General features: G+C 47.7%; 1 protein-coding gene across 1 annotated transcript; it reads left to right on the top strand.

Moving 5' to 3' along the window:
* The first annotated feature begins 5,442 nt into the window (after positions 1-5,442).
* On the top strand, positions 5,443-6,687 carry LOC146986649 (GTPase IMAP family member 9-like). The gene is made up of 2 exons (XM_085780659.1): positions 5,443-5,510; positions 5,630-6,687. Exons 1-2 carry the CDS (start codon positions 5,495-5,497, stop codon positions 6,541-6,543), a joined length of 930 nt encoding a protein of 309 aa, XP_085636785.1. The 5' UTR covers positions 5,443-5,494; the 3' UTR covers positions 6,544-6,687.
* The last annotated feature ends 8,770 nt before the right edge of the window (positions 6,688-15,457 follow it).

Below are 15,457 nucleotides of genomic sequence, written 5' to 3'. Positions count from 1 at the left end.
ACTGAAGTTTACAGTCTGTACATTCCAAAGTTATTTTATTATTCTTATTTATATTTTTGACTTATATTTAAATTTTGTCTTTTGTTATTTATATTGTTTTTAATAAAAATTTGAAAGTGATGAATGCCTTTCATTTTAGTGTTTCTGCAAAAGAAGCTATACATTTTCTCACCACCACAACAAAAATAAGTGATTACAGAAAAATTACAACAAAGTTGGTATCACCCTTTATTGTTACATAAGTATCTGTACATTTTCAACATGAGTGTATCTACACATTGGAGAAGGTGTTTACATGGAAAAGGTGTTTCCAGGGAAGGCAGACAGGTCAGGCTGTGTATGAGGAGTGTTTTGTCAGCTCTGTTGATCTGCTCCTTTGGCCTGCAATGTAACTGTAGTCCATCTCCACCTTTTCTGTGGAAAGGCTCCACTTCTTCGATTTTTTATTGTACACCTTGCTGTATCTGTAATAAGAGAAAAGATAATAAGCTTTGTGTGATACATTCATATTAGCTTACAGTTTACTCGGGGTGGAGTTTTATGCGTCAAGGTCTGAAGCATAAAGCTCTGCCCCAGTTGAACAACGTCTGAAAGGAGCAACATCATTAGGAGCAGGAGGTAACTCCTGTCTAGTGTGGTGGCTGTGATACAACCTATAACCTACACCCTTATGAAAAACATACGTTCTTATCATTTAGGGACAAAAGTGTCCTCTTCAAAAATGCCAATAATATTTTTTGCCCCTTTTTTTCCTGATTAAAAGGATTGAAAAAGAACAAACTAAGCATGGCGTGTGTGGACTGTAAGATCAGTAATGTAAGTGGGTGTATGGATGGAAGAGTATGTGTGTGTGGGGTGTTATAGAGTGTAAAAACAGAACCAAAACATCAACCAAAGAGCAGGAGGTGTTGCAGGCAGGAGAGAGGGAGAGCAGCTGACTCCAGGAGGGAGTTGTAGACCACAGCCTCCCCAGAGCCCAGGTGCAGCTTCGGCCACTGACCACCCTGCTGCTGTGAGGAGAGAAGAGAGCAAGGCAGCAGGGATGGTCGTCACAGTAACATACCTTGCATCCAATTGCTGAAGAGCTGTCTCCTCTGGGCAGCTAATGTCTTGATTCCTGAACCCCAGCTACTGAGAAGTCATCATCTCTGTGAAGATTGCAAAATTAGAGAATACTGTCAGTGCAGCATCAACATACATTTACCCTTCATTCATAGAGCACAAAACACAGAACTGCTTATATGTAGAAATAGAAATCTTGGGTTTGGCAGTTGAAAGGAAGATGTTTTGACAGAACAAAAAGGCATAACGATTTATATAAACTGTTGAAAAATCCTCAGTTTTCCCCTATCCTCTCTGCACAGCAGCTAACAGAGTATAGTCCATAGACAAGCTTGTAACATGATCAATTACTCCACCAACACCACACAAAGTTAGAGGTATAACCTAAGGTAGCTGTGTTTTATTTTAGTGTTGGTGGTTGTTGTAGTTGATGTTAACAACTCTGTGTGGAGTGCTGGACCTCCTAAGGTGAAGGACAGGTTTTATCCTCAGGCCATCATATTTCTCAAAAGATAATCACTAACATTTACTCAATGTCTGTATAATGATACGGCAGATATCACTTCATATCATGTATATATACTATATGTGCAATAATACTTTTCTGAAGTACCTCAAATAGCACTTTGAGCCACATAAAACAGAAAGGGCTGGATATGAAAGACAGATTTTTACACCACACCAAAGACAACGTTGGTCAAATTCATATTCATAGCAATAGCAGCAGCAGCAGCAGCAGCAGCAAGTTGAACTCACCGTGGACAGAGACTTGGAAACAGTAGTTGAAGCTAGCGGGGCCTAATCAATCCGTGTTCAGACTGCGTCAAGGTTGATCGATCCTTCTCATGTCATGACTATGAAAACATAAATACGCAACAGTTGTAAAACGTAAAAGCCAACATATGTGCGTCTTTTATCACAATAATAATGCAGACACTGACGACTATGGTAGAATCTATTCAATACTAGAGTCACCGACCAGTTTTAAACCCACAGAGAAGCTAATATTAGCATTTGGCTAATACAAGCTACAATAGCTACGTTAGCAAAAGTTAGCCTACATATTTCATGAAAATAAGAAATCCTCCCCGAAGCAAAACAAATAATTACCTGTCCAGCAGAAAGACAGCAACCTCGGCATCACTTTTCAGGCCCAGATCCCTCCGTTGTTTCCACCGACCTGAAGCTACACCGATGTACTCTGGTTTAGCCTCTTGCTGCATCCAGAGCATAGACTGATCCCGAGCCGTTTTGTCCGCAGCCAGCCTTTTCTTCCTCCGGCTTTCTCTTCCTTGCCTTTTTCTCAGGGCGAGTCGTTACAAGTAACCGTGGAAGTGGTGATTTTGGCTGCATTTTCTCAGCCGTTGCTCAGAAATGAGCATGAAATCCGTTCTTCTGCAGAGCAGTGCTGACTTTTTCCAGCCGGGCAACAACAGCCAGACGTGAAGACTGTGCACGCGCGCGTAGGAGGGGGACGGGTGCAGAACGAGACACGGAGGCATCTGATTGGTTCTTTACTCTCCGAGCAAACTTCGACCAATCCGTGCCCTTCGGTCTGAAGAGCACGGATTGGGTTGAGTTTTCTCAGTATTGCGGCTGTCACAGAGCTCTGTTTTTTTCCGTTCCTTTTCCTGATGACATAATGTACTGATTCCTCTGAAATTAGACGGGCCATTTCCCCCAGTATAACGAAAAGTGCTTCTGAACAGGACTACAGACCCCAGCTTTAATAGCGTATTTTTTCCCCAAAAGATTTTGCACTGGTTGGGTTTTAGGCAATGAAGAAAGGAGTTGGTTAAGTTTAGTAAAAAGACCTGGTAGAGGCTTGACAGGCAGACTAGTCCATGTCTGCGCTTTGCTGCGTAATTACACACAACCATGTGGGAATTCCTCTATCAGCATGTCTTAAAGAAGGGAGGAGCCTGTTGAGGAATGCACATTTCCTTATATGGAAAGCCTTGTCGGAATGGTGGGACGTTCGCGTGTCGGAATAGCGGTATGTTGGAATGGTGGTTTGTCTAAATGGTGGCATGTCGGAGTGGTGGGATGTCTGAATGGTGGGATGTCGGAGTGGTGGTATGGTGGGATGTCTGGATGGTGGGATGTCGGAGTGGTGGGATGTCTAAATGGTGGGATGTTGGAATGGTGGGATGTCTAAATGGTGGGATGTCGGAGTGGTGGTATGTCTGGATGGTGGGATGTCGGAGTGGTGGGATGTCAGAATCGTGGGATGTCTGGATGGTGGGATGTCGGAGTGGTGGTATGGTGGGATGTCTGGATGGTGGGATGTCGGAGTGGTGGTATGGTGGGATGTTGTAATGGTGGGATGTCTAAATGGTGGGATGTTGGAATGGTGGGATGTCGGAATGGTGGGATGTCTAAATGGTGGAATGTTGGAATGGCTCATGTATGTTAAATGTATAACTGATGTCTGTTGCCACACAGTACTATGTGCTGGCACTATGCTGTGCCGAAAGCAAATTCTGCCGACTTGTTGTGCAGTCCTTAATAAATGAATTGAATTGAATTGTTGGGATGTTGGAATGACAGCATGTAACCGAGAGACTCAGGTCTGTCAGCTTGGACACTTGTCCGTGGGGAAGGATGGTGTAGAAAGTCCACAAAGAACAGCCTTGTGTAGCTGCCCCACTGCCCCAGGTGGGTCGGGGCAGCATGGAGAGCTGTGGCAACAGCATCCTTTGTGGATCCGTAGGCTCTGTAGATGAACTGGTGTGTGTTCAAAGCTGGTGGCCGGCTGGCATTAATGTGACTCCACACCAGATTCTGTTTAAGTTTCCAAGTCGACCAATAGGCTACGCAGACTCAGAGACGACTGGAACAAGGTAGCATTCAGCAGAAGTCGGGGTTTTATTGAGTTACACAACCAAATTTGACAAATGGCAAAGGCCACAGAATCAAACGTCCAAGCCAACGTCCCACCATTCCGACAAGGCTTTAATACAAGGAAATGTACGTTACTCAACAGGCTCCTCCCTTCTTTAAGACATGCTGAACTCTTGTTTTGTACAAGTAAGAAAGGGGTTTTATTATTTTATTTGTTTTTTTCAGCAGTGAAACAAAAAAAAATAACAACATTAAATAATGAAACTCTATAAAGCTGTACAGTCAGTGTAATAACATAACACACTATAAAATACAGTAAGATGTGCACTAAAACTGTTAACTGTTTAGATAAGAATAATGATTGTTTTATAGTTTTCTGAACTTTGTCCTGAGACACTAAACTCTGAGGAGACATGAGGTCTGATTGACTGAGACATGATTACATGATCAGCTCAGGGCCATAGGAGGCAAAAATTGTCGGAATGATGGGACGTTTGATAGAAAATTAAGTGTTGCCATTTAGACAATTAGAGGCCTATGTTGGACTGGTGGGATGTCGGAATGGCGGTTGCCCCCCGACTTAGAGATCCAGCCTTTTAATATTTTTGGCATCACTTTAGCATGTGTTCCAAGAACTGCAGTTGTTCTAACAGGACCCAACCGGTTCTGTTGCTCCACATGGTCAGCTTGACCTGGCCCCATTTCAACTACTGTTAAGATGTATGGTGGATTGTAGAAACAGAATCGCCCTTTGGGGATTAATAAAGTTTCCTGTAACTGTAACTTGGTATTCACGCACACAATTACTACTATTTTGTTATTTTCACTTACAGCCCAGGCGGGGATTGAACCAACACCTCCCGGGTAAGAGTCACGCGCGCTTGCCAGTCACCCAAAGGGACATCCCCTTGGCCAAGTAGCCAGGGCGCATGATCAATTGGAGGCATAGTGACAGGACCACCACTGTCACATTTGGCAGCCAAGGAAGGAATGGGCAGCTGTGAGGTTACCGGATTTGCAGCTTGTGATGTGCTGGACCCCCTGCTATACCTTCCTGGTGTTGTTGCTGCCTTCATGATCCTCTATCCTTCTATCCTCCTGTAGTCTGCCTTGGCCTTTCAGATGCCTCTCTTCAGGTTAGCTCTGCCCATGGCCATGGTGACATGGAATGTGTTCACCTATAATGTTGTACTGTCCGGCTGCAATAAAGGAAGAATTAAGAGATTTGAACTTGAATCAAACTTGCTGAGTTTCCCAAAACAACTTCACATTGGACTGAGCTATAAACTGTCACATCACATCTGTTTGATAGTAAATCACTGTCATTTTTTTCCAGCACTAAGATTCAAACGTTCAAAGGTTCTAATGTTTTCTGTGTATGCACTTTTATATCATAGTAGCACCTTGAGACTGTTTCACATGCAGCCACGTGAGTCATTTTATCAGGTGCCTTATATATTGCATATGTCAGTGCAGCTAGAGGGCGGGCTTTGGGGCTTGGAGACATATAAGAGCTTCAGCTGACATACTCTGAACTCTTCAACCCTTCAGTCTTCTCCTGAGCTGCTGCACCTATTTTAACAGAAACATGAGCAAGGACTCAGGTGGGTGACGTCTAATGTGTTGTTGAAGTTAATGTGCCAAGCTAATGTTAGCTCCCCTGGTCCAGTTCCAGGAGGTTGCAGTGAGTCTGTTACTCAGTGTTGCTCATTCTTCTCCACAGCTTCCAGCATCATAACTAATGATGAGGAGGTGAGGATGGTGATGGTGGGAAAGACTGGGATTGGGAAGAGTGCGACTGGAAACACCATCCTGGGACGAAAGGTGTTTGACTCCAAGTTCAGCGCCGGGTCCTTGACTGTGGACTGTTCAAAGGGCAGAGCTGTTGTAAATAGACAACAGGTCGCCGTCATCGACACTCCTGGACTGTTTGACACCAGGTTTGATGAGAAGAAAACACAGAAAGATTTAAATCAGTGCATCTCCTACGCTTGTCCTGGACCACACATCTTCCTGGTGGTCATCAGACTGGGAAGGTTCACTGCCGAGGAGAAGCAAACCGTGCAGAAGGTCCAGGAGATCTTTGGTCAGGCTGCAGACAAGTACAGCATGGTCCTCTTCACCGGTGGTGACCTTCTTGAAGACACGACTGTTGAAGAGTTCTTGGATGGATCCTTAGATCTTCAGGAGCTGGTTGCTAGATGTAACGGTCAGTACCACATCTTTAATAACAGGCTGAAGAACCAGGAAGCTCGTTCTCAGGTCACTGAGCTGCTGCAGAAGATCAGAAGCATCGTCCGGAAGAACGGAGGAAGCCACTACACTAATGAGATGTTCCAGGAAGCTGAGAGGACAATCGAAGAGGAGAAACAACAAATCCTGAAAGAACAAGAAGAGCAGATCCACAAACAGACAGCGGAAATAGAGAGAAAAATTCAGGGAGAATATGAAAAACAGCTGAAAAAAATTCTGTGTGAAAAAGAGGCCAGGGAGAGAGAGATTGAAAGACTAAATGAGGAGAGAGAAAGGAGACTGAGAGAGGAGCTTCAAAGAATGAAAGAAGAAGCTGCCAGAGCGGCCAGAACTCAGGCTGAAGTGAGTGCAACACCTAAAAAAAAAAGGTGTGTGATCCTGTGATAAATTCAAAAAAACAGCTCCTGTTTGTTGGTAACTTCAGCTTTTTTTTTATGTCAAATTAAATCTTTTTGAACCATTGCCAAATTCAGTCTATTAAAATCTAATCAGTCCCAATTTGCAGAAGTTCTGCCCAGGTCAGGAATGTAGTGGTAAAGGGACACAATGGGGATGCCCATCCACCTATTTTTTTCAGCATGTTACAGTAAACAAAATTGCTGCCGCTCTGGATGAACACTGGACTGTAAACATTATTTTGTGTTATTAATACCACTGTTATAATTAAGTTTCATGTATCTCAGATCAATCACACTGTGCCTCTAGTCTAGGATTAAAACTAAAATGCTGGATTATAATTGTATGACAGTAAACATAATGTTATTGTCCATGAACCTCAGTGACTGATCTGTGAGCAGCTTGAGATGATGCAGAGGGTTGTTTTTACTGCTGAAGTAAACTTAACTAAATCAATCAACTGTTGTATTCTATAGTCTAATAAAACTACTGACAAGGTTCTGATCAGTGATTGACAGAGGATCAATAAAATAATGATCAGACTGAGTGGATGTTGTGTCATGTTTCACCTCGTGTCACCTTATTTCATCTTGACATATTCATGTTATAGTTATAGTTAATTAACTACTAGTGTAACTGGTGCACGTCCACCACTTTATTCTGACAATGATTTATTTAAATCACACTGTGTAAATACGTCTGCAAGCAGATTTTTACAGTAAGTCAGCTACAATAGCACCTTGTGACTGTTGCACCTGCAGTCACACAGATCATTTTATCATGTGTTTTATTAGGATAGGATAGGATAGAATAGGATAGGATAGAAAACTTTATTGACTCCCAAGGGAAAACTACTTTGCCACCAGTGAAAACACATACATCCACTTAACAAACAATAGGCTACAAGCATACCATTGCAGAAAAACAGCTGTATCGACATGATTATGTGGCAAGGATTGAACCCACACCTCCCGGGTAAGAGTCATGCGCGCTTACCAGTCACCCAAAGGGACATCCCCTTGGCCAAGTAGCCAGGGCACATGATCAATTGGAGGCATAGTGACAGGAACCTCAACCGTCACATCTAGGGCAGAGTACTCGAAAACAGTGAAAGATAAATAAAACTAGAAAATTTCCTCTGGGAAATTTTGAGAGGGCCACGGTAGTTAGTTACAGCCGGTTTTGCCATCTCTGTCAACGTGTGTGTTTCTATACATTTTAACGAGCGCCAGGTGGGTTGTTTATGAAGTTAACGAGTTCTGGCCTGAGGATCAGTGGTTACCACGGCAACTTGAGGTGGTTGCCAATGACGATAGGGCCCCCCAGGCTGAGACAGACAGAAACGTTGAGAAAAAGAGTGATTTTCTGCCTCTGCATTGGTCTCGCAAAAGGCTTACTGTGACAAAAACGGTAACTCCTATCAGAAAAAAACACAGATCAACGGTGCTCTAAGGACTTCCTGAAAAATTTGGTACAATTAGGTGTTTCTACAGTAAATATTTTGGAGACGCTGGCAGTTTTAAAACATTGGTCCGTTCTGCTTCTTTCAGAAAATATTTGTATTGGAGTCAATGAGGAGCAGAGACAGACGTGGCCACACTTAGAGGCTGATAAATCAAATTCTGTAAATCTCTCTGATATTTTGAGCACATGGTGAGAAACAGAACAAGTTTGTCTACAAATTTGGAAAAAATCATGTCTGTAGAGTGTAAATTGTGGCCGAGCCGCGTGTGGAAAGAGAAAAAATCTGGAGTTTTTCTGGGCTCTCTCTCACTCTAACCGATGATGTCACGCACTCTGACACGAACATTCCGTGCAATACACACCCATTATAATCTCATAATTTCTCCAAAAATGATCATGGTCAATGATCAGGGATTGATCAAAAACTATAATACCCCCATTGACTTCAATGCAAAATTTTGAGCAGTTTTCAAATTCGTAAACTGTTAAGAAAAGTAATAGCACACCGATCCCGATCAAGACGCACGTTTTGATATATAATTTGCCCGGGCACTGGTCCCTGCAGTTATTTCATAGCTGTAGGGGCCAGTGCCCGGTGCGATGGCCTGTGGCCCTAAAAATATATGAATATACACCTCCAGAAGGTAAAAAAAACAGCAAACAACGTGGGGTTACAGTGTAACCCCGGTTCTCTGAGAATAGAGAATATCTCTCCACCACATATAGAATATATGTTATGGGATTTACTGACATTCTAGCAGCTGACGTGAAAACTTCTTTAAGACACACCACGCCTACCGTGGCTTCCCCTGCGCCCTATAAATGGACCCAGCTGCGCAGGGATCAGCTGATTCACTCTGATTTGAACGGGTCCCGAGCGGCCTCGATGTGGAGAGATATTCTCTATTCTCAGAGAACCGGGGTTACACTGTAACCCCACGTTCTCTATCGTATGAGAATATCTCTCCACCACATATAGAATATATGTTATGGGCTCTGTAAGACACACCGTGAGGGTCCCAAGGAGACAGAGCAGACACCCAGTGGCGGAGCCAGAAAATTTTCTGTGGGGTGGTCATGTGATCATTATGGGGTGGCAATGTCTCACTGTAAAATATAGCGATATTTAGGTCACCTACTGTAAACCACACACCTCCATAATATTTAGAACGCAGGTAATGATGGAAAAGATCAACTAATATTCAGTGTATCTAAATTTTTTTCTTATTCCTGCAAGTAAAGAAACAAAGATGCTTACACTACAAATAGCACAATATACAGACAACTGCACAGCTTACTGTGATGAGAGGATTCGGGAGATGATCAGCTCCGCTTGTAGTGATCACTATGAGCTCATTCTGTTGGTGTATCAGGAATACACAGACATCATTTGAGAAACAGTTGTTTTATTATAGGCTGATCAAGCTACAGTATAAACACACACAAATAATGGCCAGCAAATTGGGTCAACATAACGATTCCAGTCATAGACAAGGCTTAAGGGCTACTGTACAAATGCACAAAACAGTTATATGTTGATGGTCTGGAATGTTGTTGAAAATAAATTGGACAAACCTTAGGGTGAGCAACAGAGGAGGGATCCCTCAGGACGGGCAGACATGCAGATGATGAGCATAGATGTTGTATACAGACAAGAAAACAATTTACAACACATTGTTCACCATCTCCTGCTGTGGGTCTGTCTGTTGTCTGTTGACACCTGTCAGTTGAACCACACACACGATAAAATATTAATAGGAGGATTTGGTCATGTCCGGTTTAAATTATACTATACTATTACCTAGCATTGTTACTTAGAATGTAATGATTAATTGCAATACATAAAGTAAACAGTAGCTGTGGGCATACCTACCTTGTGATGAGCCCTGCATGGGTTCTGTGGTGACAGTGTCTGAAACACAAATGTTGAAACTGTCAGTAAGTCTTAATGATTTTATCAAACATCATTACATATTATATTATAGGTGATACAAAAGGCAGAAACGGCAGTCAGTCACAGTGTGCAGTAGCTACAGGGTCTGTGTTCTCATCCTGTTCTTGTCTGTCCTCACCACTGTCCTTCCTTTCAACATCCCCTGTCTTTCTACTGAAGTAGCAGGCAATTTTTCTTTTCATTTTGCCTGACAGGTAAGGAGAGCAGCAAAATACATTAAGTTACCACACGACTATCGTTATTTGAGTGTTTATGCTCATGCTGCTCTGCTACAGAGAATAGCAGCATGCAAGTCACTATTAAAAGATATAGTGTGCTGAATGTGTGGGGGAAAAACGTTGCAGCTGGTGATTAATCGATGGTATAATGATGTCTATTTTTTTAAGTGCAAAAGACTTGTCTTAAAAATCACAAAATACACACAATATAATATAACGTAAATGAGGGCAGTCAGAGCAGACTCTCCATTCGCTAATGTACCACAAGGAGACTACCAGATGTGTCTGAAATGCTTCAGAACTGGAGTAAAGTCACAGTCAACAAGTAAGAAAACTCGACCAGAACCGACCAAAGTGATCATAGAAAACTTACCTCCAAAGGTGTCCTTGCTTGGCGACAGCGTATTATGACAAACTGGCTGCTCCTGCTCTGCTCTGCTCTGCTCCCGCGGTAAGTTTGTTGTGTGCTGCAGTAAAATGCGTCCGTGCGGAAACGGCGGTAGGGCGGAACTAAAGTTCCGCGCGCAGAGACGTTTTTTGTCAAATTATGCCCCAGCCATGGGGGTGGCCAGTGGGGTGGCCAGAGAGTGGTCACGGGTGGCCACGGCCACCCCTGGCCACCCCTTAGCTCCGCCACTGCAGACACCACCCCCATAGTAACCCCATGAGGTAGTTTCGAATGAGACGTCCCCACCCCGGGTGCACTAAATTTACAGTGTGTACAAAATCACCCCAAACTATATACAAATGGATGTACTCAAGGCGGCGACACCGCAAGACGCTACGTGCCACCACCCCCTGTACATGATCCCCGCACAACCAACCCCGCCAGACGCAAGGGCTGGGTGCAAGGAAGAGGCCACTCAGATGGCCGGCACTCTGCCAGTCCACTGACAAGGATCTTGACATCACCCTGGCCAGGCCCGAGGCCAACTGGCCAAGGGGCACAGTGAATAAATCCTCAGGTCGACCTGGCCCCCAGCACACGCTCCCCAAAGGAGGTACTGGCGGCCACGTTCAAACTATAAAACCTGGTAAAAGTATTTGGCGTTGCCCATGTGGCGGCTGCACACACCTCTGAGAGGGCCGCCCCACGCCACAAGGCCCAGGAGGTGGATACGCCCCGCGTAGAGTGCACTTTCACTCCCTCCGGCACTGGCTCACCCGTCTCACTGTATGCACGGTGGATAGCATCCACGACCCAGTGAGAAAGCCCAGCCTTAGAAACCGGCTTCCCCCGACGCTGAGGCTGGAAACAGACAAACAACTGATCAGTCGTCCTGAATGCAGCTGTACGTTGAATATAGATCTTTAGCGCCCTAACCGGGCACAGCGCTGACCATTGCAGCCCGTCTGCCCCCTCGAAGGGCCTAAGGGCTCGCAGCTCCACTGATTGATTCAAGTGGAAATCAGTGAGCACCTTAGGCAAGAATGCTGGATTCGGACGGAGGATAACCCCTCCATCCTCTGGCAGGAAGCGGCAGCAACTCTCCTGCACTGAGAGAGCCTGCAGTTCCCCCACCCTCTTTGCAGATGTAATTGCAAGGAGGAAAGCCAGCTTGAGTGACAGCCACTGAAGGCTCACGGTTTCCAGGGGCTCAAAGGGCTCCTTCCCCACAGCTGACAGGACCCTACTCAGGTCCCATGTCGGGATGGTCGGCCTACTGCGTGGCACCAGCCTCTGTGCCCCCTTGAGGAATTGTGCTATGAGGCTAGCATCCTGTGCAGTCAGCTTAGCCTCACCAACACGAGAGGCTTTTATAGCTGCTACCACACCCCTTAAGGTGGAGCATGACTTACCTGATTCCAGGAGCTCTTGCAGGTATCTGAGTACCTCTGGAGACAACGCGTCAAACTGGTTGGCCTTGCACCATGACACAAAGAGCTCCCACCGATAAGAGTACGCTGCCCTTGTCGACGGGGCCCGAGCGCTCTGCAGGGTACGAACCACCGAACCTGATAGCCCCATATCTAATAAGCCGGCCCTCTCAGTGGCCAGGCCCAGAGATTCAGCCCCTGCGGGAAGGGGTGGAACAGGGTCCCCTGCGCCTGACTCAGCAGGTCCCGGCGAACCGGGAGCTTCCATGGTGACCCTTGCACCAGTGGTGTCACCCATGAAAACCACGTCATGTGTGGCCAGTCCGGCGCCACCAGAATCACCTGAACGTCCTCCTGACTGATCCTCTGCAGCAGGTTGGGCAGGAGGCTGAATGGGGGAAACGCATAAAGCAGCCCCTGAGGCCACTGGTGTGCCATGGCATCGCAACCCAGTGGCGGCGAATCCCTCCCGATGGAGTAAAACAGTGGGCAGTGAGCATTCTCGCTCGAGGCGAACAGGTCGGCCACCGCCACTCCAATGCGGCGCCAGATCTGCTCCACCACTGCTGGATGCAGCCTCCAGTTCCCTGGATGCGGCCCCCTCCTGGAAAGGAGGTCCGCCGCCACATTCACCACTCCAGGCACATGCATTGCCCTGAGTGAAAGGAACCGTTTGTATGCCCACGTCCACAGTCTGTGTGCTATCTTGCACAGGTGTAGAGAGCCCATGCCTCCCTGCCTGTTGACGTATGCAGCTGCTGTGGTGCTGTCGGTTCTTATAAGCACGTGGCAGCCCTGCAGCACTGGCAGGATGCACCAGGGCCAGGTGGATTGCCCTCAACTCCAAGGCGTTGATATGGCGGCCCTGCCATAGGGCTCCCCAACGCCCACTGGTCCCCCTGCCTTCGTGGATAGCACCCCACCCATCGAGGGATGCATCGACCGAGACCACCTGGCGGCGCAGCACTGGGCCCAGCCTGCTGCCTCTCGCCAAGTTCTCTGGGACCTTCCACCACCTGAGAGCTGTGCACAGCTTCCCGGTAATGAGCACCGACGCCCGCAGATTCCTCTGTGGGCAGAGCCCCAAACCGTACAGGTACCTCTGTACAGGCCGCATGTGCAGGAGAGCTAGCGGCACCACCTGTACAGCAGCGGCCATGAGACCTAGGAGGCGAAGACACAGCTTCCATGTGACCCCGGCCCCCAGGTGAAACCTCTCCAGACAATCCTTGAGGGAATCCTGTCTGACCTGAGTCAACGTGACCAACCCAGTCCTGGCATCCAGCCACATGCCCAGGAACTGGGTGGCCTGAGATGGTTGCAAACTGCATTTCTTTTCGTTGATGCGCAGACCCAGGTACTGGATGTGCACCAACAACATCTGGACATGACGGCGACACTGCTCCTCTGTCTGAGCGCATATGAGCCAATCGTCCAGGTAATTCAATATCCTGAGGCCCTGCACCCGCAGAGGCCCCAAGGTCGCATCCATGCACCTGGTAAAGGTGCGGGGAGCCAGCGATATCCCAAAGGGGAGGACACAGAATTCGAAGATTTTGCCGTCGAAGGCAAACCTGAGGAATCTTCTGTGGCCCTCCCAGATTGGAATCTGGAAATACGCGTCCTTGAGGTCGACTGTTGCGAACCAGTCTCCCACAAGAACCGCCTGCTTCACCCGTGGAATGGACAACATCTTGCACTTCAGGGGTCGAAGAAACTTGTTCAGACCCCTGAGGTCCAAAATAGGCCGGAGTGTCCCATCGCGTTTTGGGATCAGAAAATAACGTGAATAGAACCCTGCCCGCCTGTCGCCGTGATCCACTTCTCTGATGGCCCTCTTGTCCAAGAGAGTGGAAACCTCTGAGCGCAAGATCTCTCTGCGCTGGTGATCTGCAACCATGGTAAAAGCAGGTACTGAAGTCACAGGAGGGGCGCACAAAAACTGAAGGCGATAGCCCTGGGTCATTGTTGAAACGACCCAGGGGTCCACCCCCAAGGACTCCCATGCTTCTGCATGAGGCCCCTGAGGGTTTGGGCCGACAGGGGAAAAATTGGCGTCAGGACTGGGACTTGGGGCCCTGGGGTGCTTTGCCCCCGCGCCCTCTCGGTCCTTTCCTGCCACGCCGCACTGCATCCAGCCGGACCCTCAGATCTGGCTGGGCCTGACTGGCTTGTTGCTGCTGTTGGTGCCCTTGCTGTGGCCTACGCACCTCCTGCCAGCCTGTGGTCTGCCTCAGGGCATTTGTCATCTCTCGAGCCGCACGACGAGCCTCCTGCGCCTGCTGGATCATGGCTGTCGCATCCGGCCCAAACATAGCTGTCGGTTCCACAGGCAGCCTGAGAAGACATGCCCTGTCTTCCGGCTGCAACTGGGACTGTGACAACCACAGATGACGACGTGCTTGCCAGAGACCTGACAAGGCCTTGCCAGCTGCCTCCCCTTGCTCTCTCATGAGCTTGGGGAGAAGTGAGGAGACCTGCTGCAGTTCCTCTACTAGCTGCCCCCCACACTCCTCTGAAAGCTGCTGGACTAAGTGCCGCTGATACAGGGACAATATGGCCGCCGTGTTGGCCAGTGTCTGAACTGCCATAGCCCCATGCATCCTCTCTAGCAACCCATCCATCGCGTTGCAGTTTTTGCTCCGGCTCTTCCCTTTCCCCAGAACTGACTTTGAGGGAGCCACCAGAGCTGCCAAAGCTGCGTCCACGGAGGGTGGCGGCCCACAACCAATCCTCTCTGGAGCGTGAACCGCAGTCATGGCCCGACAGAGGCCGGACCAGTGACCCATTGCCCGTGGCGTTTTAAATTGCTTCCTGACCACCTCCTCAAAGTCTGAGAGGAGGGGCACCAAGAAGCGCGTTGAAGGTTGAGACCCCCCTTTGTCATCATCAAATCGTGAAGGGCCGAGCCCCTGTATAGTCGGCATCTCCACACCAAGAGCAGTTGCTGCCCTACTAATAAGACCTTGCAGAAGAGGTGACCGCTTCTCCTCAAGCTCCCCCTCCTCTTGCTGGTCAGCAGCAAACACATCCTCCTCATCTGAAGGAAACAGGGAAACACTTGCCTCCTCGTCATCACCCTCCACATCTATGAAGGGGGATGCGGGGCGTTCATCATATGAGGGCCCTGGGGGCGAATGCACCACCTCGGCTGGGACACAGCACACAGACCGCACCCCCCCCACTGTTCGCACAGTGAAGGGGCCTGGAGCGGAAACCATGCCAGCCTGCCCCATTTCTGCAGCTGCAGGCTTGAACCGCTTGGTGGCCTGCAAGCCTACACCAGGGGTCTCCCTTATTATGCCCTGTTTCTGAAACAACCGGCAGCGTGCTTCCCTTTGCCTTGCTGACATGCAAAAGCAACTCATACATGCAGCCGGATCCTCCCGTGCTGCCCATGCATGCTCCCCCCCCAAGCAATAAACACACAAGTCATGGGAATCATCTA

This window comes from Trachurus japonicus, chromosome 6 (genome assembly GCF_045865225.1).
Source record: "Trachurus japonicus isolate A0001 chromosome 6, Traja_1.0".
NCBI lineage: Eukaryota > Metazoa > Chordata > Actinopteri > Carangiformes > Carangidae > Trachurus > Trachurus japonicus.
Note: the sequence above shows the minus strand (reverse complement) of the source record. Positions and strands in the feature narration are given on the sequence as shown.